The sequence below is a fragment of the Drosophila melanogaster genome, chromosome X (assembly GCF_000001215.4).
Source record: "Drosophila melanogaster chromosome X".
In the NCBI taxonomy this organism is placed as follows: Eukaryota; Metazoa; Arthropoda; class Insecta; order Diptera; family Drosophilidae; genus Drosophila; species Drosophila melanogaster.
The window spans coordinates 11780485-11808361 of NC_004354.4; the positions used below are offsets into that span (position 1 = coordinate 11780485).

Consider the following 27877-nt stretch of genomic DNA (forward strand, 5'->3'; position numbering starts at 1 on the left):
CCCATTTTTTGCAAATTTTGATGATGTTACCCCTTACCGAAAATGCGAAAATCGACCCAAAATTTAATTTTTCAAAATCCTTCAAAAAGTGATAGGGATATTTAGTATTGGTAAAAAGCTGTAAAAAACAGTCATTGGTTTATCTTTATGACCATTTTTAGGCAAGTTATGGTGTAAAGACCTTTCGCAAAAAGCGGATTTTTCCAAAAACCGATTTTCCGAATTTCCATAATAAAATAAACTGTTTTTTGGCCATAACGTTAAAAATAATTGTCTGAATATGGAATGTTATATCTTGTCGAGCTCGTAATTAAATTTCCATTCAAACTGTATTCAAAAATTGGAATTCTATTTTTTACCAATTTTTTACAAATTTTGATGATGTTACCCCTTACCGAAAATGCGAAAATCGACCCAAAATTTAATTTTTCAAAATCCTTCAAAAAATGATAGGGATACTTAGTATTGGTAAAAAGCTGTAAAAAACAGTCATTGGTTTATCTTTATGACCATTTTTAGGCAAGTTACGATGTATAGACCTTTTGCAAAAAGCGGATTTTTCCAAAAACCGATTTTCCATAATAAAATAATCTGTTTTTTGGCCATAACTTTAAAAATAAGAGTCTGAATACGGAATGCCATATCTCGCTGAACTCGTAATTAAATTTCCATTCAAACTGTATTCAAAAATTGGAATTCTATTTTTTACCCATTTTTTGCAAATTTTGATGATGTTACCCTTACCGAAAATGCGAAAATCGACCCAAAATTTAATTTTTCAAAATCCTTCAAAAAATGATAGGGATATTTAGTATTGGTAAAAAGCTGTAAAAAACAGTCATTGGTTTATCTTTATGACCATTTTTAGGCAAGTTACGATGTATAGACCTTTTGCAAAAAGCGGATTTTTCCAAAAACCGATTTTCCGAATTTCCATAATAAAATAAACTGTTTTATGGCCATAACTTTAAAAATAAGAGTCTGAATACGGAATGCCATATCTCGCTAAACTCGTAATTAAATTTCCATTCAAACTGTATTCAAAAATTGGAATTCTATTTTTTACCCATTTTTTGCAAATTTTGATGATGTTACCCCTTACCGAAAATGCGAAAATCGACCCAAAATTTAATTTTTCAAAATCCTTCAAAAAATGATAGGGATATTTAGTATTGGTAAAAAGCTGTAAAAAACAGTTATCGTTTCATCGTTATGACCATTTTTAGACAAGTTATGATGAAAAGATTCTTCGCAAATAGGAGATTTTTTCAAAAACCCTTTTTCCGAATTTTCGTAATAAAATAATTTCTTTTATGGTTATAGTTAGTATTGAATATTATCTCTTTAAAACTGCTATTCTTTTAACTATACGACTATTGTTAATCCACAAAACCCTAATTTACAAAAAGAAATATATATATATATATTAAATTATCAACTTTTCAAGGCTTACATTATGTAAGTGTTAAAAGTTAATTAATGTGAAGTATTATGTTTAATGAACCGTGAATGAATCGTAAATTTTTCAATTAACGTTTTCACGATCAATCGACACTTGATGATGTGGCGCACATTGGAGGCAATATATCTCTGAATGGCCATTTTAATGACCCAATGACCCACTGTGCCGCCCCATGACGATCCCATGTCGTTCCGGGCATTTCATCGCCATTTCAATTCCACTTTGCGGTTTTGTGTTTTTAGGGGCGCCACGGCGCGTCCACCTTGCGCGATTCATTCCTGTTTGCTAAATATGATCAAAAAGACCCGTTTCGAAATTGGAGTAATTTCGATTGGAGTCACCAGTGGTGGGGACGACGGTGCTGGCAGTTTGGTGCCCCAAAGCTGCTCCGGTTCCGCCAGAAAGTGGCGTCTATCGCTGCGCATTGCACACATTAAGTAACACGCGCCATTCAGTCTGCCGTCTACCGTCTGCTAACTTGGTCAATTACTTGGTCAATTTTGCATGATCCATGTGATTCGCATTCGCATTCAATACCAAATCTGAGCTATAGAACCGTGTGCAGCACATGGTGTACATATATGTATGTATGTAGTATGTGGCATGGTGGCATGGTTGGCATAATGGGCATATATCATATAAAGAAGGGCAGTAACTCGCTGGATTTTTCTGGTCGCACGCCTCACGCATCTTAAGCGGCATCGCGAGATGTCTTATTAAAAGTATCTTGTTACTTTCACCATCCACCGCCGACTTGAATTGCGCTTCAATTTCTCACAACTTTTTTTCCGTTTTTATTTTCTTCTTCTGTTTTTTTTTTTTTTTTTTCTTCTTATTTTGTGGGCTTGTTGGCTGACCAAATGTGGTGCCACATGTGTTTGTTATGCTGCGTTGCAAAAGGTCTGGGTGAAACCAAGATGCCGCCGTGGAGCAGGTCGAAGTACGTCCATCGGAATTGTACGGTTCTTGCGTTGCATCTGAAGCTAATGCAACATATAGTACACCCATACACATACATTACATATATGTATATACATATACGCATATGTGCATACTACATACATATGTATGTACATAAGTTGACGGGCCAAAATCCTCTTCGCCACGCCGGTTTTCTAGCCAACTATTTGGGTCGCTCTCACAATTTATTGGTTTAGTTTTCATTGCATTGACACTTCATCATCGCCGGGCAAAACAGCCTGCGTTTGTCATCTGTCGCGCTTGCTGCTGCTGCCGCCGCTACCGCTGCTGCAACGTGCTGCTGCAACGTGCTGCTGCAACTGCAACGTGCTGCTGCCGCTGCTGCTGCTGTTGTTATAACCTTTCGGCTGTTTGGCCAGCGCCCAGAGGGGTTACAAGGTGGCAATGGCAAGATATCGACCAAAGTGAAAATGCCGACAGCAAAAAAAAAAAAAGAAAAAACAAGTGCCACGGCAGCAACAGCAATTGCTGCAAGTGCAACTGCAACAGCAGCATGTGTCGCCGCCACAAGGCGGCAAGAGCAAACAGTAGCAATAGCTGCCATTAGGCCATGAGAAGACACTTTTTGTCCGCGGTGGGTGTGGAAATATTAAGCGAAGAAGAAGCCGCCACCCAAGCGAGCAGAATGGGGTTAAGTCCGCAGCCAACGCTGCACTGCGAGAAAAGCGCAGTAATAATGCTTATAATATATAAACGAAACCCCAAAAAAGCACAAATTATGTTGGTAGTTTACTCCTCATTTTATTTTTCATTGTGTTACAAAAGATACACTTTCAAATACGGAACTAGCTATTAGTGATTTATTTCGAATTCCGTACACTATTATGGCACATTTTCTCGCCGTGCACGGCCAGTGCCAACTCATGCCTTTGGAGGCTTAGAAAGTGCCTCCTTAGAATCCCAATCGGATGCCCGCCGCCTGACAGACATTTTGGTGCTTGGAGCTCCGATTCACTGGGAGAGCCACTTGTCTGCCTATCAATTTCACTTTCTCGCCTCGACAACGCTCAAATGAAATTAAACGAAATGAAACGAAAGAAAAATAAAACAACATTGAAAGTCAATTAGCTGCTGTCGAAAAAGATTCTTCAGTCGAACCAGTCCCAGGCTCCACAGCCCCTTTTGCCCACTTCATTCGATTCCAAAACGATATGATACGATCCAATCCGATCCAATCCGATTCGTTTCGATCCGCTTTGCAATTCGGCAATCTAAGCCAGCTGCACACACACGCATGCATGTGCCTCGAGTATCTGGCTGGGAGTATTTCGGAGTATCTGAGAGTACGTATCTCGGCATCCCAAGTATCCGAGCGAGTATCTTGGCCTGCGGCCATATCTTTAGCCTGGAAATCGAATGGAATTTCAGGTGCGGACTGAATGGCTGGATGGGTACGATCCGTCGATCGATCGATGCGAGTCGGTTATGAAAGTTCCGCAAAAAAAAAAAAAAAAAAAAAAAACCAATATATACACTTTTCGGATACTTTTAAGAGCTACATTCTCGCCATGAAAGTTTTATTTCTGGGAAATGAGATGAAGAACTTGAACTTTCATATCGATGGGTTGGTTAACACTGTGCTCTAAATATGAGAGATACAAGACTTTGCTGAGCAAAATAGATTGCCAGATAAATATCAGCTTAATTACACACACTTAAAAGTTGCTTCGACCCCGTATAATATTTCACTTGTTAAGTATATAATAAATTTAGTTTTCACTCGTAAATTAGAAACCCAAAAAATAGTTAAATACTCAGTGCAAATATTTAAAGATCATGCAAAATGTCATCGTAAATTAGATGGGCCACTTAACTGGCGTTGAACTTACCCCTCATATTAGGAAGATCATCGTAGATCACTTTCCTCGTTTTTTTCACGACATTCCTCGCATTTCCTTTCTACGGGCCCATAGATTTCAGTTTTTAGTTTTTAGTTTTCAGTTTTCAGTTGACCCCAGTCCATCAGAGGAGGCATTTTCCCAGACTCGAAGCGCCCAAGTAGTGACCACAGCGTTGACATTGGAGAAGGGGACACAGTCTGCGAGTTGGTGAGGCTGGGAAGTCTGGCGAGGATGGGGAGGCTGGGGAGTCTGGAAGCTCGGCCATTCGGACAGCTAGACAAACACACCCACTTTCCAAATGAAAACAAAATCGCGGACCACCAAATAGCAGCACGAAGTCGCCTCCATCCTCTTCCCCCATATTTCCCATTTTGTTTTTATTTTTCTACTCCATCGCCATAAAAATAGTAAAAAAAAAAAAAAAATGAAAAAAAAATGCGAGTGTCTGAGCCGCAGACCGACGATCGTGAAATATCGATGCTGAATGCGACGCGCATGCGCAAACAAAACGGAACCCACTTGATGGGCTATGTTTTTTTTTTTTCTTTCTTTTTCGGCCGATCTTGGACGACGGATGATGAATGGTGGCCATGGGAAGGGCACGCACAGACCCCAAGACCCCAATCCCCACCCAAATTCCCCTCACCGCGGTTTTTCCAGCATTTACGAGCTTGTGTCTCTGCATAATTGAGCCAGCGGCCAGCGAAAACTAGCCATGATCTACGGTGTATCATGTGGCAGCAAGTGTGGCACTCCAAGTAATCCCACACGCTTTCCCAGCCGCACGCACTCGAGATCTGGTGGAGGAGCAGCTGATGGACACCACTGCACTCCAGAATCATGCGCCGAGTGACGCGAGTGGGTAAAAGTTGATTTACTTGCAAAGGCCCAAGATCTTAATAACTTGGCTTAGTTGCGCGAATGGGTTCAAGTTGTAACTAATTGCAAGATTTTAGTGGAATATTGAGGAAATATGCTTAAATATCATATTCAAAACAAATGAAAATGAAATTAGTAGGATATATTAATGTTAAGTTTTAAGTTTAAGATAAGATTAATTAGTGTATCTAAACCATCTTATTTTTGTTTTTTTTTTTTTGTTTTCCATATTTGTGAACTTTATGAGCTTGCCAAGCTACTTTTAAGACGTAAAGTGACCACAACTAGTAGAAATCTTCAACTTCAAAGTAATGGCCATGTAAAATATATATATGTACATATATATATTTGCAATAAAACGAGAAATTTGCCTATCGCTAATCAAGAAGGTCGATTGTCTTGGCAGCTGAAAGTTGCTACCATAATCCATCGGTCTGATCCCAAGTTCGGTATGCCATTAACGAACCCACCGGACGTGGACACCATCCAACAACGTCCAGCTCAATTTCTGCGCTAACTTTTCTGTTTTTTTTTTTTTATTCCACCAATTTGTTGTTGCGTTTTATTTTTGCCATTTTATGCGGCTGTTGTTGCGAATTGCTTGGCAGGCGAGCATCGATCAATTGCAAATAGAAAACAAATCTCCAATCAGCCGGATTGCTCCCATGGATATGCCCATGGGTGGAGCATCGAAAAGAGGGGGAAGGGGGCTCAGCTAGATGGGTTGCGGGTGGGCAATTGGCAACAAAAAACAAAAAAAAAAAAGAGACACCAAACGCAGCGATGCTGCGAAAGAAAGTGTTAAGACCAATTTGGAATATTCGCTGGTGAAATTTAAATCATTTTCAAATTTAATTACCGGCAAATAAACGTTTGACATTCCACACCGCACCGCACCGCACCAGACATTCCGTCGACTGTCACCTGTAGCTCAAGCTCCAGCTCAAGCTCACCTGTGGATTCCGATTCCGGCTGCAAAGATTTCAGTTTTCAGTTGCCCCACCTGTTGCCCCATTCAGTTTTTGGATGGCAGCTCGAATTCGAAGTCGGATTCGGGTGTGGCACTCCCAGTGAGTGAGGCATTCCGATTCCGGCTACAGACCCCCATTTATGTGGCCATTTCATTTGGATGGATGGATGATCGCCTGGCGTGGCCAAAAGATCTCAGCCAGAGTCGTTCATTGAGAAAACGCAATGGGTAGCCGGATGAGAACACTGCGAGAAACTGGCGATTACTTAAGTGCTATTGCTTAAAATATTACATTAAACGAAGGGTTTATTTAAATTCACAATGTTTAAGCCAGCTCACTTTCTGATTTGGTATTTCAAAATAAATATCTTTAGCTGAACTTAAGAATACCCAAATAGTTCTATAGCATTTTAATAAACCTTTAACTATTTTAACGTAGCTTATTATAGCTTAAAATAAATTATTCGAATTGGAAAGTATATTTAAATATATTCATGATATCCTATTTAGTTGAATAGGCTTCAAAATGTTCGCCCACATATGGGTTAAGGACTTTCGGAATGTTGGCCTACTTATTCGGTTTCGCTATCTTCCTCCCCGCTGATCCTGTCCTTCATCCGCCCTTGATCTTGGTTTTCATTCATCCCGGCACACACACACACGCACAAGCTCCATTTTGAGAGAGAGAAAAAGCGTGCAGAGAGAGTGGAAAATAGAGAGAGCTAGAGAGCGAAAGGAGCAGGCGACATTTCTTCGATTGCGCACTTGTTGCTTTAGTTCGTTTCATTTCGTCTCGCTGCCGCATTAAGAGCCGCTTTTCGCTTCGGTGCGTCTGCGAAGGGGCGGAAGGTGGTGCTGAGAAGAGGGGGGTGGCGAATGGTGGGAGAAAGGCGATGGAAGGGGCAAGGAAGGAGCTGCCGTAGAAGCCGGAACTGGCCGCTAACGCATCGCAACGCAATGCGGCGACGAAAGTTGCGCCGCTTTTTTGGGCTGGCCAACAAAAAACCAGACGGCTCCAAAAGAAATGGGAGAAAAAAGCAAAAAAAAAAAGACGAAGCTAAAAAGAAGCTAAACTGCAGACGCAGGCGGAAGAAGAAGCGGCGGCGGCGGCGGCAAAAGTAGCAACCTTCGAGGATGTCCAGTTTCATTCCAGTCCGGTCGTGAAAATGCCGCGCAACTCGTTTCGCAATAAAGAGAAAGTGTCCAGCGGATCGCGCTGTTCGTTCTGGCGATCGTAAAGAATAAATTTGCAGGCTATTAAAATGTTTCCTGTTTCCACTCACCACCGCTCAACGCTCCCCGCTCTCACCCGCTCTTTTCCGCATCCACTTCGCCACCCCGAAAATTTCGCTCTCCGCGGCGAGAAAGTTGCCTGGAAATCTGGAAATCTGCATCCATGCGACAAGTGAAAACAAGATGCAGCCAAAAATACCTACTCCCGTTCCCCAGACTCTATATATTTCCATACAAGCCTGCAAATATGTGTATGTATATGCTTACATACATAGGTATGTGCGCATTGGAAGGCGTTGACTGGACTTTACTGGCAAACGGACGTTATAATTGATAAGAGCGACTAACTCACCCGCGCTCTTGAGAGCAAGGGGAAATGGAACGGCGGCTGATTAAGTTCCAATATTAAACTGCTGAAAAGAGATGGCATCGCCTTGGAAAACCGCTAATCTTTCGGTGCTAGCGATTACAGGAAGTAATGGAAAGGTGTAGGAAAACATATCTTGGTTCTGAAATTGTATACTTTTTATTTAAATAATTTAATTGGTTATATTGTAATTAAATGTCACGACAACTGCTACTTTTTCCCGCTCAAATCCACTCCTATATATGGCTAAAATCGAGCCAAGTGCTCAGTAATGTCATTTATTTCCAGCTACCCGATAATGACCCAGCCACAGCTATTCCCATAGAATTCTGTGGCAATAAGAAGGCGCCTTATCCGCAAAAACATCCGAATCCGTTGCGTTCCGATTTGTTGTGCACTCGAAGAAACAACTCTCAATATTTAATAGTAAAAATAATTTTAAGATCAAGGAATACTTTAGAACCCTAGATTAAGACACTTAAATAGTGTGATGGCACTTACTGAGATCTCCAAGACTTCCAAAACTAAAGTTATTGCACCACTGTGTGCCAAGATTTTTTAGAGTGTACTTATTGCTGACTGCTAATGTCGCATGTTGCTCGCGGAGATGGCGCAGTGCCATCGAAAACAGTTCCAGCTACAGCGCAACGGAGATCGAGCGTCTGAACCCGCCGGAAGATCAACGACAATAAATAATTGTAGCTCACCGTCATCCGGATTAATGGAGAGGATCATGGGCAGGAATGGATCGCTCCTACTGACCGCCGTCCTCATAATTATCCTGGATGTTTTGCTTGCACCAGTGGGTGCCAACCTGTGGACACGACACAATAGCAATGCCTATCAAACCAGGAGGCGCTCAGGTCCCAGCAATCGGTGTCCCAAGGTAAGTACATCACCCACTAGCCCCTCCTATCAAGGTCAACTAAACATTGTAGAGCATAAATATACATATATGTGGTTCATACTATGACTCAGACTCTTGATAGAGATGTAATCTTGCTGAGTAAAAAGCCCCTTATGAAATTCAAATTATGACTTAGAGAAAATAACAACACTTGTTTCAAACCAACCAACCAGATATTAAGGTCACCTTCGGGCGATGAATTTGGCTAAGCGAATAGAACGGCAGACAGTCGAGGCAATCCATTAGATAGTCGGACGCAGGTGCAGTTTTGGATGTACAGGTTCCCGTCCCTGGTCACGTCCCCGGCCTCTTCTAACTGGATCACTTTCTTTGGCAACGCTTCGATTCGATTTCATTCTAAGCACAGCCGCCGGAGGAGGAAAGCATCTCAAATCCAAGCCCAAAAGCGAGTCAAACTCAAAGGCTCATCAATATGCCGGGCGCACTGTGACACATTTCAAGTCGCTAGTGATGGCACCATCTAGTTAGCTGGTACAAAAAAAAAAATAGCGCCTACAGTCGAACTTCCTTAAATCAAACGACTCTGTGGCAATAGCTATGAATTCTAACCTCAAAGATAGTATAATATTCGGTTATAATAGTACTATGGGTCTTATAATAGACTTTCCTGTGTCCTGCCCCACTGGAAATCATCCAACGATTGACGGGAACGTTCCATCTCTAGCGAATAGAATGAATGGGACATAAAGCGAGCGCAGAAAGAGCCAGGCAGAAGAAATGGGCTCACACCGATGCCAAAATCAATCACACTTTCTAAGTGGCTCAGACGTCGTCTGAGTCTTGTCTTGTCTTCTCTTCTCTTCTCTGCCCGTCCCCTTTCTTCTCACTCCCCTCTCTTCATCGTCTGCATCTCCGTTGGCGGCGACAATTGCACTTTGATGCAGGTGCAGTTCGACAAATACTGCTACGAATACAAACACCGAAAAGCGAGCCAAAAGTCAGAAAACAATCAGCAATAATAGACAAAAGACACGCACGTAGAGACCCGAAGAAAGAGATGGCGGGAAGACAGTGCCGAAAGAGGGGGTGCAGTGAAAAGGGGATAAGGGGGGGGGGGGGGGCACATGCGGTGCAATGCGCTTTTGAGGCGCATCAATCAGAGGCTGTCTTGCGTCTGCATCTCGTGTCTGCGCGTCGCGACTTGCAAAACAGCGAAAGAGACGGCAACAGCGGTGCAGAGAGAGGGACGGCCATACTGACTTCTCAATGAACTGTCAGTAGTCAATCACGGTGACAGCGCTAACGGCTTTCGTCGTCTGTCGCTTCTTCGACTCTTTCACCAACCGAAGTTTGTTTTGTTTTGTGGTCGCCAGGGCAAACAATGTAAATACACACATGCAGCTAGCTAAGTTGAATTGGGATTATAGCCAAGATGCATTTGTGGTCTTAACGTTTATTGGGCATATTTATTAGCAGCCCTGACCTCTCAAATATCATAATAATGATCGTACACCAGGGTTTTTAAATACCCATTAAAAAGCACGACTGTCTCAAGAGTTATTATAAATATAAGATATGTATGTGAATCTTAACCAGAAACCCTCGCTGTCTAATGTATATATATATAGGTAATAGAAAAAAACTCCTATCATAAAGTATAATAGATCTTTATCATTATAGATTACATTATATATTATATTATACAACATTATAAAGACCTCCTCTAAATTACTTACATATCTAACTTATTATGGAACTAATTTTCCGTTTAGGTGGGAGCCATTAAGAACTTCGATTTGGAGCGCATGATGGGCTGTTGGCACGTGGTTCAGTATTACGCATCCACAGAGGAACTTCCGGAGTACGCGTGCATGCGCAGTCACTTTTCCTTTTCCAAAGAGGATCAGCATGTGAGTGGCAGCAAGGACCTTTATCCCTATTACAAATTATACCTCAATACCTCAATTTAAATTAGATAACGATGAACTTTAGCTACATATTTGCGGAGGATCCGCTGCGCGAGAAGCTCGTGGGCAACATCACCTGGATGATACCCAAATTCCAAGAGCCAGGACATTGGCAGCACACGGAGGACATATGTGAGTGATGGAAATGTTTCTACAATCAAATTCAAAACGAAAATCTATTCAAAATGTAGTTGTGATACGTTTGAAGTAGTTTGGTAATTACTATGCCAAAGAGTAATTCGATCTGCCCGGGTTTAATATATGTTTTAAGCAGTATTTTCGTTTCTATATGTACCTCCTTGCAGATGAGGGCATCTACAACACATACGTTCTGGACACGGACTACGACACCTGGGGCCTGGTGATGCACTGCGCCGAGAAGAAGAAGCAACCACGTTACCTGTCCGCCCTGCTTTTGTCGCGGAAAACATCGTTGGCCGACAACGAGATCAGCTTTCTGCGCGGCAAGTTGCCGCAGGATATCGACACATCCTTTATGTTTAACATCGGGCAGGAATCGTGCGACAATCTAATGGAATCTAGTCGCGACGATCCACTGGCCTATGTTGTGAATGGACGCAAGAGAGCCAAGGAAATCTTCAAAATTATCAATAAGCCTGACGGCAGAGTGCGCGCTAGTAGCGAAGCGAGAAGCTATGAGCAAAGCGAGAAGCTGTGAGCAAAGCGAGTCGATGGCAGAGTAAGAGCTAAGCGAGAAACGAGCTACATTGCTCTCTTTTAGTTATTAATGTGAACGTGATGGATTCGGACGAGGAATTTTTTGCATCAAGCGCAACTATTAACTTTCTGTTAAAACTGTCGTCCACCCTCTTAACTGAAATAGAAATGAAAAAGGCGAATTCAATAATTTATATAAAAGGTTATTTACAGAATGGAACAAGACAAAACAAAATAACGTGTGTTTTGAAAATAAACGGTAATATAGCGCAGAATATAACAAAACAATCGTACGCCCTGAGCGAGTTGAAGCGATAAGGCCTTGCTCTCGCTTTTTCGCTTAAGCTCGCAACTCGCTTCGCTCTCACTCTGACATCTTTCGAGCGATTGCGCTTAAAATGCATGCAGTGGGTTTATCGCTCGTTCTTGTATTATTAGTCTAATCAATCAACTAAGAGAAAATATTATACGAAAACCCGATTTATTTTGTCAATAATACAAATTTAAATAAGCACTTTCAAACATTTCAAACTTTCAACATAGTGTTACCATACAACTAAACGAAATAATACCTTAAAGTAGTTGTAAGAAAATATTGCTAGCTGCAATCGGTAAATTATTTGACAAATGGCAAAACAGCCAACTAAATGCTGGTAATAAACAATATTTTAATATTTGGCTTGATTTGCTTATTTAACAAATAATTCCGCGTTTTGTTTGGTTAATTGCTTTTCCGAACCAGTGTTGCGAAACGCGCAATCCCGATTAGCCGATACATCGCTTAGCGATGACACGGCGCCACATCGATTGGCAATCGCCTGCGGACAGCGCAGGACAGCGGTAATCGATAGTCGAGATTGCATACCTGATATCATCGTCTTCGCTACAATATTTGCCTTTACCGGTTCAGCTGCAGTACAAAAGTCGATCAATTTGAGTAATTATTAACAATTTGGGTGAGTGCTGGCCACTGGAAGATAGCCGCAGCGGGAAAAATACAGAATAGCAAGTTGGTGTGCGTTGGATTGCGCTCATCGGTGTAAAGGCGTGCGTGTGTGCACGTCCCTATGTGCGCTTCGCGGTGTGCGTGTTTGCTTGTGTGCGTGTGGTGGCCCCTGTATATGTGTCTCTTTTTTTCTCAATTTCCAACAGTGTGTGCTTCTTCTTGCTGCTCGGCACATTTTGTATGAGCGCTTGTCAATTGTCACAATACGAGTATAAAAATTTATTTTTATGCCCCCCGACCACACGAATTTCAACGGTGCGATCACCGAAAACTAGTAACATTGTACAAGCAACGCGAATTAAACGGAAAACCGAAAACAAAAACCCCAAAAGGCCAATCCAACCAAAAAAAAAGAGGAGGAAAGAAGAAAAAAGCGGAAAAAGAGAGTGTGGTTTGTGCGAGCAACAAGAAGCGGAACCAAAAGGAAACGTGAAGAAAGCAGGGGGGGTGGGGTAGACAAGAAAGTGCCAAGATTCCGTTCCAAGATATTTTAACAATAAATTTCGCACGCCAGCCCAAATTACGCAAAATAATCCCCTTAATGTATGTAATAGTGCGTGAGCGTTTGTCCCAGTGTGTGTGCCATGATTGCCTGTGTGTGTGAGAGTGCGGTGTGCATGTGTGGTATGCGTGTGCAGGATAATTTGTCAGCAAAAAAAAAACGATGAAAATATGAATTAGCAACTCCATTCGCTTATCTTTGCAGCAAAATGAGCAGCTCCGAGGAAGTCTCCTGGGTCACCTGGTTCTGTGGACTTCGTGGCAATGAGTTCTTCTGCGAGGTGAGATATCATCATCATATCAGCATCAACGACGAATTACCCGCGTTCTTCGCTGTAATCGCGTTATCTAAGCGCGCGCTATAAGTGCAACAATTGCAAAGTGCAGCCCTCAATCTCTGCCTTTGCGCGCGCGTGTGTGTGTGTGTGTGTGCGTGTGTGCCGCAAGGTGGGGCAATACCGAGCCCAACTGTACACACATGTCCAGATAACACACGATATAGTGGATATATGACAGTATATTCCAGTACAGATCCTAATTGCATACGCTTTTGATTCCAGGTGGATGAGGACTACATACAGGATAAATTCAATTTAACTGGTTTAAATGAGCAGGTACCCAACTATCGGCAAGCGTTGGACATGATCTTGGACTTGGAACCGGGTAAGTTTAGAATGGGCTGTTACCCATATCCAAAATTGTAATGTATATAGCTAATGCGCCTTACCATCCACAGAGGACGAGCTCGAGGACAATCCACTGCAGTCCGACATGACCGAGCAGGCCGCCGAGATGCTCTACGGCCTCATACACGCCAGATATATACTAACAAATCGCGGCATCGCTCAAATGATCGAGAAATATCAAACTGGCGATTTCGGACATTGTCCACGTGTCTACTGTGAAAGTCAGCCCATGCTGCCATTGGGTGCGTAACCAGATCCTTGATCAATCGCTCTTACCTATAGCTAACAAACATAGTTGCGAATCTTTCTGCGCGTAATTGATTGTAATCTAAAAAAAAAAAAAAAAAACAACATATCTACGAGGAACCTCGTGCTTTTCTGCCTAGTAATTACATAGCCAGAAACTATCAACGCGATTATTGGCACAACTTCTAATTGAGTTTCCTGAATAGCATATCATTGGGGCTTTCCCATGAAATCTTACACCAAGAAAAAAACAACGCATTCTTAATAGAAATTCTACCTTAATTGTCTGGCTTGGCTTGCCCTAGTTAAAACCTTCGCAACGCTTCCCGATCTCCAATAAATTCTTACCGAAACTTCCCTAAACGTTGTTAACGATCAAATAAAGCAATGCTGAATCAAATGCATGCACAAATGCAAGATAGGGTTTCACTAAACAAGGTCCCTCAATTTCTGTGAAAATTAACTAGGCCAAAGTGGCTAGACGAGCCTTGTAAACATTTCTGCTATTAATGATAAATGATCATGATGGATATCATGTTGAGTTAAATCAGGTTAAATATGTTTGTACCAGATTTCACCGATGAATTCTGACTTTTTCTAGTTGCTAGTTGCTCTGCCAGTGGTCTAATCCTTTGATTATTATCCTCAGGTCTGTCGGACATCCCCGGCGAGGCAATGGTTAAGACCTATTGCCCCAAGTGCATTGACGTGTACACACCAAAATCGTCGCGTCACCACCATACCGATGGCGCCTATTTCGGCACTGGATTTCCACACATGCTCTTCATGGTGCATCCCGAATATCGTCCCAAGCGTCCTACTAATCAGTTTGTTCCAAGGTAAGATTTATACCCATTACTGTATATGCACATTGTTAATATGCTCTTTTGTTTTATGTGCCCGATACGACGTCAACTTGATCATCACATACATAGGCTATATGGATTTAAAATACACAGCTTAGCTTATCAAATTCAGCTGCAGGCAGCAGCCAATTTTAAAATGCCACTACGAGCGGTAAATTTAAAACTTAATAACTAGCTATTAGTATCCTTTCCACCATTTACCCCACTCTCTCATCTTTTTTTGTTGTATTTTATTTTGGAATCTAAAATTCTATATATTGACTAAAAAAAACACAACGCCACCAAGGGATCATTCAACTACTAAGCATATAAATATATTATATCTTTTTTATTTGTTTTCTCTCCCCACACATACAAAACCACCAAACCAACCACCACCACCACCACAAAAAAAAACCAAACCAAATCAAATCAAACATCCATAAAATCCGATCGACAACCTGAACCTGAATATGATTATGAATACAATCATGTCTCTGCCTGTCTGAATAAAACCAAACATAAAACCAAAATATCGATATATTATCGATCGTTCCAATCGATCGATTCTTAAAATTGGGTGTAGAAAAACTAATAAAATAAATACACCACCAACAACAACAAATACTACAACACAAACACATACGCACGAATACAACAACAAACAATCCATTTAACTGCATGTAAACGAAACAAAAACATAAATTGAAATGATAGTTTACAACGGGAAGACCGATAGACAGCAACACACAACAACAACAACAACAACAGCCACACTGAGAGACGGAGAGACAATTGTATTGAGGTTTTTAAACGCTGGGCGCAAAGTTTCATTTATATAAATATAAAAACTAAAAAAACAACACAAAAAACAAAAACCAACTGCGTTTGTATTTCAAAATGAAAAGAAACAGAAACAGAAGAAATTGTATAACAAAACAAAATAGTTAAAAGGACACACAGCAACACGCATATTTATTTAGAGCCCATAAACATTCAAAACATGAGAAACTTCATGCGATGTTGATTTTTATTTAAAACACTGCAACTTCTTATTAATCTAAACTTCATTCAGAAACATGTATTTATGTTAAATTTGAATGTTACCGCTGAGCAGAATATCCTTCGCATTGAAGTTTAAGTTCAAGGACTACAAGCATAACTCTCAAATACACACACACCCACAAACGCCTACACACACACGCTTATATATATATATATTATTTTCTTCAGTCAATTAACCAATTATGTATGTGTTTTTATATGTTCGTTTCCTCACATTTTATGTATGTATGTATGTTTTGTGTAACATTTTAAGACACAGGCAGTGCAACACTTGACCAAAAAAAGATAAAAAGAAGGAAATAAAACAAACAAAAAGGATACTCGAATTAGACAGAAAAAGAGAGTGTGTGAGAGAGAGAGAGAGAGAGAGTTAGAAGTAGAGCGATAGGTAAAAAGAAACTAATTTAAAGTAGAGAAAACAACGATATAAGCAACATAGTACTTCCAAATAATAAAGAACACAAATAACGATCAGCATTTATGTAAACGACAACGCAAATAAAAACCCTGTATAAATTCCATAGCCCGAAGCGCCAGTCAAACGCGCGAAGATTCCCAAAGTAGTGGCCGGCAAGAAGATCCCTACTTAAGGAAAGAAGTTACCGGAACCCCAACTCCCAAAGAAGTAGACGAAAATTAATGAAACCAACAAAAACATACAGTACAGTCATCCCCATCCAACCGAACACCCACTCACTCACCCACTGATTTACACACACACATCGACGCGCTCACACACATAGATACCGCATGACCCCCCTAATACCAACACCCACCCATACACAGAATGAATGCAAATGAACGGAAGCAAAAGCAACCACTTGGAACATAAGGATGTGGATCGAAGAAGAGGATGAAGATTGGCAGCAGGACACGAGCAACGAACCGAACGAATCAAGCCCCAAAATTCCAACAGACACACACACAATGAAACAAGTACACATACACACCCACACACACACTCATGAGCATGCACGGACAAGCGGAAAGCAAAACAATGGCAGAAGGATCCCTTTTCCATGATGTGCACACACTGTTATCCAACCGATAGTTACGGCAAGTGTTGCCCTATCGTTCCCAGAAGCAATAACAAACTTGTAGCAGTGTTCAACAATCAATCAAAAGCGCAATAAGAAAACGAATGATAAATAAATTGATATGTGAAGCCAGCATTAAATTTCGTTGCGGATTGTTTGTGTTCGTTCAGTAAAGTAAAGAATACAAAAAAAAAAGAAAATAACGAAACGTACATAATACATATATAGCTTTGGCTTTGTTCCAGTTGTAGCGGCATTAATCGGTATAGTTTAGTTTTTTAAGGGTCCAAAATTGGAAACTTTTCCATTTCTAATTCTACTGAATTCAAATCGCCCTCCCCTTGTTGTTCTTTTCTTTTTCTAATTCTTAACTCTAAACGTATTGTATGTAGTGCGCAAAAGCATTTTCACCCATTTGTAATAATGTAGAGAATAGAAATTCTTCTGCCAAAACGAATTAATTGAATTTGATTTTTTTTTTTTTTTTTTGTTAAGATCAATATGAATATTTGCGTAATTAGGAGAACGCAAAACAAAAAACACACAAACAATAAGTCGTGAAGTGAAGAACGTTTTTTAAGAAAATTAGAAATAAAGTATAAATAAATATATATATATATATATATATGAAAATCTATATAGAGATCGATAGAAAGGCCGAGGACCGTTGATAAGTTAATCTGGCGTGTGCAGAAAACTGTTTACAATTAATTGATGAGAAAATAAAACGAAACGAGAAATGAAAATAATGGAGAACAAAAGTAATAATAACAATAACTAAAATAAAAACGAAACTGATATTTAATACAAAACGCAGTCTATCATTTCGCGCCTCTTCGATTTAGAGTAATCCCTCATTTGAACGTCCCACAATCAAGAAAATACTAAATTTATTTTTTGAAAATCTTTTTCTTTTCATTCCAAACATAAAAAAATGCCGCTATGCCCTTTACTAACACTTGTTTATATTTTCCATCGGGCCCATTGTTTTAAACGTAATTGATTTGTAGAATTGTGAGTGGCTGCACCCATTGTTTCCGTGTAAGATTTTCGATACGCACGCACAAGGATTGTAATATGTCTGTCACTGCAGTGTTTTATGTTTCATGGGTATTTTCGTGTACCATTTTAATTTGATTTCACTTTTCCATATGCTTCGCTTTTTGCAATTCCTCAAGGACTACATTGCACTCTGCCAGGAGATCCTGAGTCGTCCTGATCCCGAGGCAGAGGCCGAGTGATCGTCGTTAATTCATTTTCCATAGACGAACTTCTTTAACTCAAACAGAAATTGCATATTTCGAGTCCTAAAGTTGCAAAAATAATGTTCAAAAGCTAAAAAAAAAAGAAGACAGCAATCAGTTTGACAGATTAAAATGTAGTGTTGCCAGATATTTTTTAGTGTCTGAAAAATAGATGTTACTTTAGGATTGCCAGTTCGACGAGAATAATGAGTTTATCAAACATATATTTTTAAGAATTGTTTAGGCAGAGAGCCACGAAATAATTCGAGTTGGAGAAGTTCTACTGCTAATATATCTCGATCCATTCAGCAACGACGATACACTGCTTTATATTACCTGTGCTTACAGAAGCTGTCTGCTGCAGCAACCGCCTGACCCAATTTTAATTTATATATCTCGACAAATGACCTGCTTAGCAGCCGATCCTAATGCGAATGTGATGCGAATATGGCAATGAACAATTATGTGAACAAATAAATATGCTGAACTTATACATTATTGATTTTTTTTATTAACAACTTAAATGGGTCCAGTCATGCACCTCAACCGCCATTAACACACATACATATTTACAGTTAGTTCGGAACTGCTTGCTTCTCCATTTCCATGGACATAAAAAACACTAACTCCCGAAACTCACAGGCCCTACACTTACACCTGGGAGGGCGGAAACTCTAGAGATTTAATAATATTATTTCAAAAAGAATTAATAGAATAGAATAGAATAGAATCAAAAAGAATTTAATCACTTAATATATAGTTTTTGAACCAACTTTGCAGAATTTCTCAAAAATCTATTCATTTATGTCTAACATTATAAAAAAAACATGCATTACAAAGCAAATGCATTTTTAAAGTACACTGTTGACATTTCTGTATTTTTGTTGCGTTTAAAAAATTAGCCTAAACTATTTAAATCTCTAGAGATTTCGAGAAATTTTGAGATAAAACAACACAATTGGAAAATAAATTGAAGCACACAGAGACGCAGAGACACACACATAATGAAGATTTCTCAGAATTTGGAGATTTAGAAGGACACTCATATCACCGCTCCGTTTTCCCGGATTTTCCATGGAACTTTTCCGTTGGCTCGGCCAACTCATTTGGTATAGACATTCACGGTTCAGATCAATATCCTGATGCCATTCCATGCCATTATAATCTCAACCCGTTTTCCAATTTCGAAATAATGCAATTGTACTATTTCATACATTTAACAAAACATTCAAAAAGAAACAAATGCTTCATCTAAAGAGCAACTTTTTCAAAAATTAAGCTCATAATTTTTAGTTTTGCATTCAAATTAACATTCCCCAACATGTAAATACTAAAACAATATTACTCTTTCGATTCAGAATTTATAAAAATGTTCAAAAAACTTATTTGCACTAATTTTGATTCTGGCGAAATTGGAAAGACGGTTGTATTTACACCAACTTACTCCCACAATTGATTGAATTGATATTGATGTGTGTGTTTCTTCTTTCTCTTCCGCTTTCTTTTTCTACTTTCTCCTATCTTCCACGTTTTTTTTCCTGTACGCGTGTTTTTTTTTTATCGCTTGTTTTTCCAACCATTCGCTATGATCTGATCCGATTTCATAATGGTAATTCGCTGATCCCCGTGCAGCAACGTGGTCAGCCGCCCAAGGACGAAGAGCCTGAGAATAATGCCGATACGGTGCCCAAGCGCCTCTAAGCGCAAGCAGTGCAGCCAAGCAGTCCAGCAGCCGATACACCCACACACACCTGAATACAGACACAGATACAGATACAGATACATACACACATACAGGGCGGCCCACACTGAGGAAAACAATTTGGATATAGACAGGAGGACCAACATCAAAATCTTCAACGCTGGATCCAAAAACAACAACAACAAGTCACCAGTAAAACGCATACAGACATACAGACACACACACACACAGTCAGCTCCTGTTCGAAAAAAGAAGGAAAGTGGGATCAGGTGCAGTGTGTCCAGAGTTTTGAACGCAAAGGTAAAAACTAATCTAATAACAAGTACAAAATTGAGTAATGCATTATTATTCCCATGTTTTGTAGTTTTCGATCCTAAAATTATTGTAAGATTTGTTATTATTTCCCTATTTAACATTCGAGTGCATCAAATGTGCTACTTTAAAGTTGACGCACTTCAAATATGAAACTATTTATACTTGTACTTTAAATATTTGATGTTGTGTTAGAGAATTTTTGAAAATTTGTTTCTCATTTGAGAGTTATTAGATTACTTTTTACGCTGGTCACACTGAACAGGTGTCGTCAACTATATTCTTTGCATTTTATTTATTAAGTGAAATGAAAGGGGCTAAACCGATTTAGATATATAGTATCTTTAAAATATTTAGTCAAGTGGCCGTATACCCACCCACCTTTGTTCCCTCATTTCCAATACTTCCCTCCTGCCCGCAAAGAGTCCATTTCGATTTCGAATCGCCCAGCCTGTTTGCTTCCTCTTCAAAGCGTACTACTACTACTTCAAAAACTTGGATATATCGAAAGCTGCTGAATGCAGAAAATCTACAAACAACAAAAACAATAAGAACAGAAAACAAAAATTCAAAACTGAACGTGACCCGAATTCGAATGCGAAATCGTTCGGCGTTCCCTTTCGAAATCTGAGAGTGCATATACTTATATAGAAATACATATACATAAACATATAAACAATATACCGTTAGCTTATTTATATATGTACACACAACACACACACACACACACAGACATAGAGAACATATACACCCACACAAATCCAGACCTGTTCCCAAATTCGAATCGGGTTTAAATTGAGCGAAACCGGAAATTCAGTTGTTTTCACTCACCAGCGAAGCCAAGAAATTGTTAAGTTCTTCGATGGGGTCAAAATCGCCGCTATTCCCGAGTTCGTTAAATTCAAGATCAAATGCGAAAACGAGAACAGAACTGATATTGAAAACAAACAAGAACAACAACAAACAAAACAAAACGGAAACCAACAAAATATTTTATGTATTTTTTTAATGTATTTAAGAATAATTAAGATTAAAACAAGAAAAAACAAAAATGAGAGAAAGCAGTTGGCGTAAGATGATGATAATGCAGTTATCGCAGGAATTATATAGCAAAAAGCAGAGATAAGGTTGATAATGTTGAGCAAGGAAATGAAATGATAATGAATTTCGATGCCAGCGAATGAGGAGAAAACAATAAAGATGAAGAAAAACGAAAAGTGTTGTTATTTATTTGGGAAATCTAATGTCATTAGCTCTGATGAAATCTGGAGAAGTAAAACAAAACCCCATTTTCCATGCCCCAATTCAAACAAGCAGATATAATTTTTTCAATTTTTTTTTTATTTTATTTTTAAATAAATTAGAAAATTCTTCGTAAAATCGAAGAACCCATTTATGAAGCCTGGCCGATGTTGTGTGCCGCTGCTCTCTAGTGGTTTCCGTATGATTTCGTGGTTTATCTCTTGCTCTTCTGCCGTTCCCATTCCTCATCGACCTATTCTCCTCCTCCGCACGACCCGCAGCTCCCTGGCTCCTCTCTCTCTCTCTTTCTTCTATATCTCATCAATACAATACAGTCCGATTCCCCGATATATTCGCATATATCGCAGGAATTGGGACCACATTATTCGCTTATACATATAACATTTGTCTGTTTCTTGCTACCGCTTTACATATCCGTAGGCTAACCTATTGATTTGCGACTCCTCGGGGATTTCGGGGCTTACAGTCGTCACATTTATGTGTATACATATATAAAAAAAAATTTACAGTTTTACATAATTATGCAGCTAACGTGAGGGAAGTGGGCGGAAGGGCGTGAGAAATGCGAGGAACACTCGAATAAATCGTTATTACATTCTCTCATATTTTTTGCCGACAAAAAAAAAAATACTTTAAATTTAAGTGTAGAAAAAAAAAAAATGTATAAAAAAAGGATTGTTTTTTTTCTTGTGTTTTGTTTTCATGTTTTTCGAATGAATTTCTTTCTGGAAATTTTGCCTTAAAGGTCGAATGGATGGGGGGATGGCTGCTGAGGGCTGTAAAGTAGTATTATCTTTTGCTGTTGTGATCTTTCTCCATCTTTCTCTTCTTCTTGTTGTTGTTGTTGTTGTTGTGGCTACTGCGTTTGCAATTAAGTTATAATTGTTTTTTTTTTCAGTCTGAATTCCAACACTATGATCTCGAATGGATGCAGGCTGGGCTGTGTGTAAGTTATGTGAGGGGGGGGTGGCCATCTTACAGCTCGTCCTTGAGATCGGCATCATCGCCGCCCTCTGGAGGAGGAGCACCGCCAGCACCCTGGTACAGCTTAGCAATCACGGGCTGAACGATGGCCTCCAGATCCTTCTTCTGCTTCTTGTACTCCTCGGGATCGGCATCGGGATTCTGTTCCAGCCACTTGATCGACTCATCGATGGCCGACTCCAGCTTGTTCTTCTCATCGTCGCTCAGCTTGGCACCCAGCTTGTCCTTGTCACCGATCTGGTTCTTCAGGCTGTAGGCATACGATTCCAGTTCGTTGCGGGACTCCACACGCTCCTTCAGCTTCTTGTCCTCATCGGCGAATTTCTCGGCATCGCGGATCATGCGATCGATATCCTCGGGCGTCAGGCGGTTCTGGTCGTTGGTGATGACGATCTTTTCCTTGTTACCGGTACCCTTGTCCTCGGCACTGACCTGCAGGATGCCGTTGGCGTCGATCTCGAACGAAACCTCAATCTGGGGAATGCCACGGGGTGCTGGTGGGATGCCAGTCAGATCGAACTTGCCCAACAGATGGTTGTCCTTGGTCATGGGACGCTCGCCCTCGTACACCTGGATGGTGACGGTGTGCTGGTTATCGGAGGCAGTGGAGAACACCTGCGACTTCTTGGTGGGGATGACGGTGTTGCGGGGAATCAGCTTGGTCATCACACCGCCGACGGTCTCAATACCCATGGTCAGTGGGTTCACATCGAGCAGGACAATAGCATCGGTATCTTGTTCGCCAGAGAGCACGCCAGCCTGCACAGCAGCACCGTAGGCCACAGCCTCATCGGGATTGATGCCTCGGGATGGTTCCTTGCCGCCGAAGAAGTCCTTGACCAGCTGCTGCACCTTGGGGATACGAGTGGAGCCACCGACCAGCACAATCTCGTGCACGTCCTTCTTGTTCATGTCAGCATCCTCGAGCACCTTCTGCACTGGCTTCAGGGTGGAACGGAATAGATCCAGGTTGAGCTCCTCGAACTTGGCACGGGTCAGGGTCTCGGAGAAGTCATCGCCCTCGAAGAAGGATTCAATTTCGATGCGCACCTGGTGGGAACCAGACAGGGCACGCTTGGCCTTCTCAACCTCACGACGCAGCTTCTGAACAGCGCGGTTGTCCTTGCGAATGTCCTTGCCCTTCTTCTTCTTGTACAGCTTGATGAAGTGATCCATCACACGCTGATCGAAGTCCTCACCTCCCAAATGAGTATCACCGTTGGTGGCCACCACCTCGAACACTCCGTTATCGATGGTCAGCAGGGAGACATCGAAGGTGCCGCCGCCCAAATCGAACACAAGCACGTTCTTCTCCCCCTCCTTCTTGTCCAGACCGTAGGCAATAGCCGCAGCAGTGGGTTCGTTGATGATGCGCATCACCTGCAGACCGGCAATAACACCAGCATCCTTGGTGGCCTGACGCTGGGCATCGTTGAAGTAGGCTGGCACGGTAACGACGGCATGGGTGACCTTCTTGCCCAGATAAGCTTCAGCGGTTTCCTTCATCTTGCCCAGAACCATGGCGGAGATCTCCTCGGGTGCGAACACCTTGGCGCCCTGTGACGTGTCCACGCTGATGTGGGGCTTCGAGTTCTTCTCGACAACCTTGAATGGGAAGAACTTGATGTCGTGTTGCACATTGGTGTCGGACCATTCGCGACCGATCAGACGCTTGGCATCGAAGACCGTGTTCTCGGGATTGGTGGTCAACTGATTCTTGGCGGCATCTCCAATGAGACGCTCACCGTCAGCGGTGAAAGCGACGTAGGAGGGAGTGATGCGGTTACCCTGATCGTTGGCGATGATCTCAACGCGTCCGTTCTTGTACACACCAACGCTGTAAGAGAATTTGGGTAAGAAATATTTAGATTAATAACGAATCGTAAATGAAAGCAGTGGTAGAGATACCTATCTACAAGTTGAGTACTGATAAACTTGAATTTGAGGCGCTTAACTACAGCAAAAATTTCTTATTATAATGCGCACGTGGAAGTGTGTCAGCTAAAATTACAAGTATGGGAGTATAGATAAAGTCACCTATTTTTTAAGAAGTAAAATCTTATACATTCTTTTTACGTTATTTTAAGGTCAAATCTACTTTACAAATATTTTGTTATAAATGTGATCAATTTGAAATGTACACGTCTAAAGCATAAAAACTTGGTATTACGAAAATCAACAGTAGAATTTATGACCACTGTATACTTTATGATCAAGATATCTCAAGTAAGCATTAATGGGTTTTAGAGCCGAAGGACGAGCATATCTAACTTACCAGGAATACGTGGTGCCCAAATCAATGCCGATCACTGTGCCCAGCTCCTTGTCCTTTTCCTTCTTCTCCTCGCCCAGCGAGAGGCCAACGAAGGCCACGACGGCCAGTAATATGCATAACTTCATATTGAAGATCTCTCAGGAAAACTGCAAATAAGAAAGGGATTGCGTTAATTTTCGCCCAATTATTTCAACCTCGGCTTTTTGTACACGTCAACACAATCACACACACGCAAACATAAATGGCCAGTGTTCTTTTTGGCTCTCGCTCTCCCTCTGCGAGAGAACCAGTACTGATGACGTCGGCCAGATTGTCAACTGTTAACATGTACCGTTAGCTGTGCCACTTTGGCAACATTATTATTTTAAACACGATTCTACCAGATTCAGTACCTTATAAATCTTACTAGTAGTCAAGATCGGATAAAGAACACGTCTACTCCAATGGCTAACTGCCCGGCAACTGCTAAGCGGTGCGCTCATCTCCGTTCTGCTGACATTGACCGACGCCGACGTCGCCGGAAAGCGAGAGAGAGAGAGCAGCGAAATTTGTATACGTGTAACATTTTTCTGGTTCTTTCTTTGCTGCTGCCGGTGAGAGAGCGGCCAAATAACTGGTTTAATTCTTTTCGTTATTTCACGCACCGCAAGAAAGTCCCCCTCCCAACGCACAATTCCAGAAGGAAAGCTGGATTTGCACAGCTGTTTGTGGCTTAACCACTTAGGTATTTTATTCTTTTTTCTATGCCACACTGACGTGTACTTTGCGACCATCGGAGAGAGACACACAGAGAGAGCAAAGCGAGTGCTTATAAATCAGCCAAATAAATGACGTGTACCAAGCGGATTGAACGCAGACAAACGCACACAGATAGGCCTACTCCCACTCACACAGACGGCAAAATGCGCAGGCGCTTCGCGGTCTTTTAAAAAAAAGAAGTAAATGTAAGCAAAATTAACCGTAAATTACTGTAAAAGGAAAACAAGAACTTCACCTAAATGCAAGCTTAGGCTGTAAGAAACTAATACGAAGAAGAAGACAAAGTTCATTCACCGAACTTGTCACTTGTCACGACCACCACGTCATTGGTTGGCCTTTATTGGTTTCAACTATAAAGGAAACTAATTTCATACGTTTCTATTTCTTTAAGGGCACGTGCGGGCAAACTTTTTGTAGCAGACCTCTTTTACTTTTGCCAATATGGCGACTGTAAAATTGCAGTGTATTGGTGTCCCTCTTTGCCGTCCGTTCCTTTACACGAATATTCTAGCAGTGCAAGTGCACTTTCCAGCTATTTGTGCTAACGTCCAGCTCGTATTTAAGCCTTTTCTTTGAACTAACACTTACACTTATCGCTGAGCGGTTAATAATTTCAAATTGGTTTCGATTTAATGTGCTTTCTCGACGCTTCAAAGTGAACTGACAGAGCAGTAGAATATGTGGCTGCTGCTTATCTGACGTTTTTGCCGGCGCTTTCTACGTACGCACACAGTCATACGCTGCGGCACACACACACACGTGCAACTCTGGGGCCAAAAAGACACGTCAGTGGTAGATCAGTGTTGGAAAGCACGCGATTGTTCGGCCGACGAATAACCGCTTTTCAAAAATATATAATTATTTCTACACACAATATTTCGCGTTGTCCTTATCAATATCAGGTAGTAAATAGTATTTTACAGTTACCAATGGGTCTGTCAAGCAATCGTTTTGATTCTTTTATAATGTTGCCTCAATTTTGTTTCAAAATAAACAATAATATAATATAAGAAATGCTATAACGCAATTCAAGCCACTGAATTCCTTGCAACACATATTTATAAAAAAAAATAGATATATTTAAATATACACTTTATGCTGGTTCTTTTGGTCCAAAGTAAATTTGATAAATATTTTCCTGTTTCTTAGATGTTAATACCAACAGCATACACTCATATCAACTTTCAATATAATTTTCTTTTTGTATACTTACATTTTCTAACTAAAACTATTAAAAAAAAATTCACTTATTTAGGTAATTGTCACTTTTTGTCACAGAAGTATTAGTCTTTGTTGTTTTTTGGCTTGGTTTTAATTGATCTAATGGGAATGTAACGATTTCTTGTTTATATTTGCGGTCACAGCGCGTTACAATGTTCTTGGGGTAATAATTTGTATTTAATAAATCGCGTTTCTCTTTTGCTGTGCTGTTATTCCTTGTACTTTTGTTTTGAAACTGATTTTCACTCTCTGTTTTCCGGCTATTTATTGCTCTTTGCTCTCACCTACCACTGACGTGTCGATGAGTTTAGTTTTCTAGAAACATCGATACACATCTGGCAATCGAATAAGTCGAATAAATATTTCGTTAGACTAAAATGTCTAATTAATAAAGGTATTAAGAAGATATAATTAAAAATAAAAATAATATATTACAGGATTATATGATTGCAACTATTTCTGCTATACGGTTTACAATCATTTTAATAATAGTTTTTTAAGATTTAACTTCTTTTATATATTCATTTTATTCAATATAATTTTAATCGATAACTATCTTAAGGTGTTACATCTCTAGCACTGACGTGTCGCAGGCGTAGCTGTTCCGCCCACTGGAGGCCAACTCTCGCTCTCGCTCTCTCCCAGAGCTTTTCACTATTTGTTTACCCAAACATTTTCGGAGCGGAGAGAGTACGATGTTTGGCCTTCTTCTTTTTCTTTTTATGGTGTTTGGTTTGTCTGATGCAAATATGCGTTCCCCTTAAGTAAAGCCGCAACGAGCACTGACGTGTACATTGCCCCAGGTTAACCGTTATGCTTCCAGCTGAATCTGGATGTTTGCCGTTACTTTAAGTGGGGCGTAATTATTGACAACTTCCCAAAACTATTTTTAGACTTTGTAATTGTTCATTCCGATACTTGAAGTTATAAATATATGCTTTTGGGTTCTTATTATTATAAGCATATAATTACATTCGAAATTTAAATTTAAGCTTATATGCAGCTGTTTTTAATACTATGACAACCGGAAATGGTACTGCAATATTTACATGTAAATTCGAAAGAAAAACTAACTGCTTATCCATAGTTTTGAGTGGTAAACGAATGGAGTTTAATAAAGACATAGAATCAAATTTTTTTTCAAACTTACCTCTTTCATATATAAATGTTATTTATATTTTATATTATTAAAAATGTCTAGTATTTTATATATGTATGTATATATTGCTATTTCGAATTCCATATAGCAACTCTAGACTTTTTTAGCACTTCCCAGAATTTTTATTAATAATATTTACATATATGAAAAATAAAATTTAAAAGCGTATTTAAACAATACGCTCAAATGATGATTCAAAAATGTTTCAAGAATATCATGACTAATATTTGGGGGGATAAAAAATGATATATTTTCCGAAAAAGTCGAAAATACCACGTTTATCTGGCAATTTCCAGGCATTTCGTCGATCTTCATTTGAAATGATA

General features: G+C 40.3%; 3 protein-coding genes and 1 non-coding gene across 21 annotated transcripts; 2 read left to right on the plus strand and 2 right to left on the minus strand.

Moving 5' to 3' along the window:
* Nucleotides 1-6896: 6896 nt before the first annotated feature.
* Karl lies at nucleotides 6897-11769 on the plus strand. 4 transcript variants are annotated; one of them, NM_001298208.1, is made up of 5 exons: nucleotides 6897-7852; nucleotides 8287-8619; nucleotides 10374-10511; nucleotides 10577-10700; nucleotides 10874-11769. In NM_001298208.1, the coding sequence occupies exons 2-5, from the start codon at nucleotides 8455-8457 to the stop codon at nucleotides 11245-11247; spliced, it is 801 nt and encodes a 266-aa protein (NP_001285137.1). In that variant the 5' UTR covers nucleotides 6897-7852; nucleotides 8287-8454; the 3' UTR covers nucleotides 11248-11769. The 4 variants fall into 4 exon arrangements, with proteins under 4 accessions (NP_001285137.1, NP_001285138.1, NP_572748.2 ...); NM_001298209.1 differs by lacking the exon at nucleotides 6897-7852 and having other exon boundaries at nucleotides 8004-8619; NM_132520.4 differs by lacking the exon at nucleotides 6897-7852 and having other exon boundaries at nucleotides 8360-8619.
* Nucleotides 10312-11293, minus strand: asRNA:CR44962 (antisense RNA:CR44962). Of its 2 annotated transcripts, none has more exons than NR_123874.1 (3): nucleotides 10969-11293; nucleotides 10598-10719; nucleotides 10312-10537 (listed from the first exon to the last, which is right to left on the minus strand). The 2 variants fall into 2 exon arrangements; NR_123875.1 differs by having other exon boundaries at nucleotides 10864-11293.
* A 279-nt stretch (nucleotides 11770-12048) lies between the features above and the next one.
* On the plus strand, nucleotides 12049-21103 carry CkIIbeta (Casein kinase II beta subunit). Of its 10 annotated transcripts, none has more exons than NM_206692.3 (7): nucleotides 12049-12202; nucleotides 12959-13034; nucleotides 13314-13416; nucleotides 13490-13681; nucleotides 14335-14524; nucleotides 14621-14702; nucleotides 19509-21103. In NM_206692.3, the coding sequence occupies exons 2-7, from the start codon at nucleotides 12963-12965 to the stop codon at nucleotides 19575-19577; spliced, it is 708 nt and encodes a 235-aa protein (NP_996415.1). In that variant the 5' UTR covers nucleotides 12049-12202; nucleotides 12959-12962; the 3' UTR covers nucleotides 19578-21103. The 10 variants fall into 10 exon arrangements, with proteins under 10 accessions (NP_996415.1, NP_542940.1, NP_001245630.1 ...); NM_080762.4 differs by lacking the exon at nucleotides 19509-21103 and adding an exon at nucleotides 15117-17440; NM_001258701.2 differs by lacking the exon at nucleotides 19509-21103 and adding an exon at nucleotides 15248-15403 and having other exon boundaries at nucleotides 12049-12183.
* A 108-nt stretch (nucleotides 21104-21211) lies between these two features.
* Hsc70-3 (Heat shock protein 70 cognate 3) lies at nucleotides 21212-26633 on the minus strand. 5 transcript variants are annotated; one of them, NM_078577.3, is made up of 3 exons: nucleotides 26385-26633; nucleotides 24413-24558; nucleotides 21212-23974 (listed from the first exon to the last, which is right to left on the minus strand). In NM_078577.3, exons 2-3 carry the CDS (start codon nucleotides 24535-24537, stop codon nucleotides 22129-22131), a joined length of 1971 nt encoding a protein of 656 aa, NP_511132.2. In that variant the 5' UTR covers nucleotides 24538-24558; nucleotides 26385-26633; the 3' UTR covers nucleotides 21212-22128. The 5 variants fall into 5 exon arrangements, with proteins under 5 accessions (NP_511132.2, NP_727563.1, NP_727565.1 ...); NM_167306.2 differs by lacking the exon at nucleotides 26385-26633 and adding an exon at nucleotides 25760-25869; NM_167308.2 differs by lacking the exon at nucleotides 26385-26633 and adding an exon at nucleotides 25594-25869.
* Nucleotides 26634-27877: the final 1244 nt, after the last annotated feature.

Coding starts and splice junctions, on each gene's coding strand:
- CkIIbeta (NM_206692.3), top strand. CDS start 12,963: ATGAGCAGCTCCGAGGAAGTCTCCTGGGTCACCTGGTTCTGTGGACTT. Junction 13,682..14,334: donor TCAGCCCATGCTGCCATTGG/GTGCGTAACCAG, acceptor TATTATCCTCAG/GTCTGTCGGACATCCCCGGC. Junction 14,703..19,508: donor TTAAAATGCCACTACGAGCG/GTAAATTTAAAA, acceptor ATCCCCGTGCAG/CAACGTGGTCAGCCGCCCAA.
- Karl (NM_001298208.1), top strand. CDS start 8,455: ATGGAGAGGATCATGGGCAGGAATGGATCGCTCCTACTGACCGCCGTC. Junction 8,620..10,373: donor CCAGCAATCGGTGTCCCAAG/GTAAGTACATCA, acceptor TTTTCCGTTTAG/GTGGGAGCCATTAAGAACTT. Junction 10,701..10,873: donor GCAGCACACGGAGGACATAT/GTGAGTGATGGA, acceptor ACCTCCTTGCAG/ATGAGGGCATCTACAACACA.
- Hsc70-3 (NM_078577.3), bottom strand. CDS start 24,537: ATGAAGTTATGCATATTACTGGCCGTCGTGGCCTTCGTTGGCCTCTCG. Junction 23,975..24,412: donor TTGGGCACCACGTATTCCTG/GTAAGTTAGATA, acceptor ATTCTCTTACAG/CGTTGGTGTGTACAAGAACG.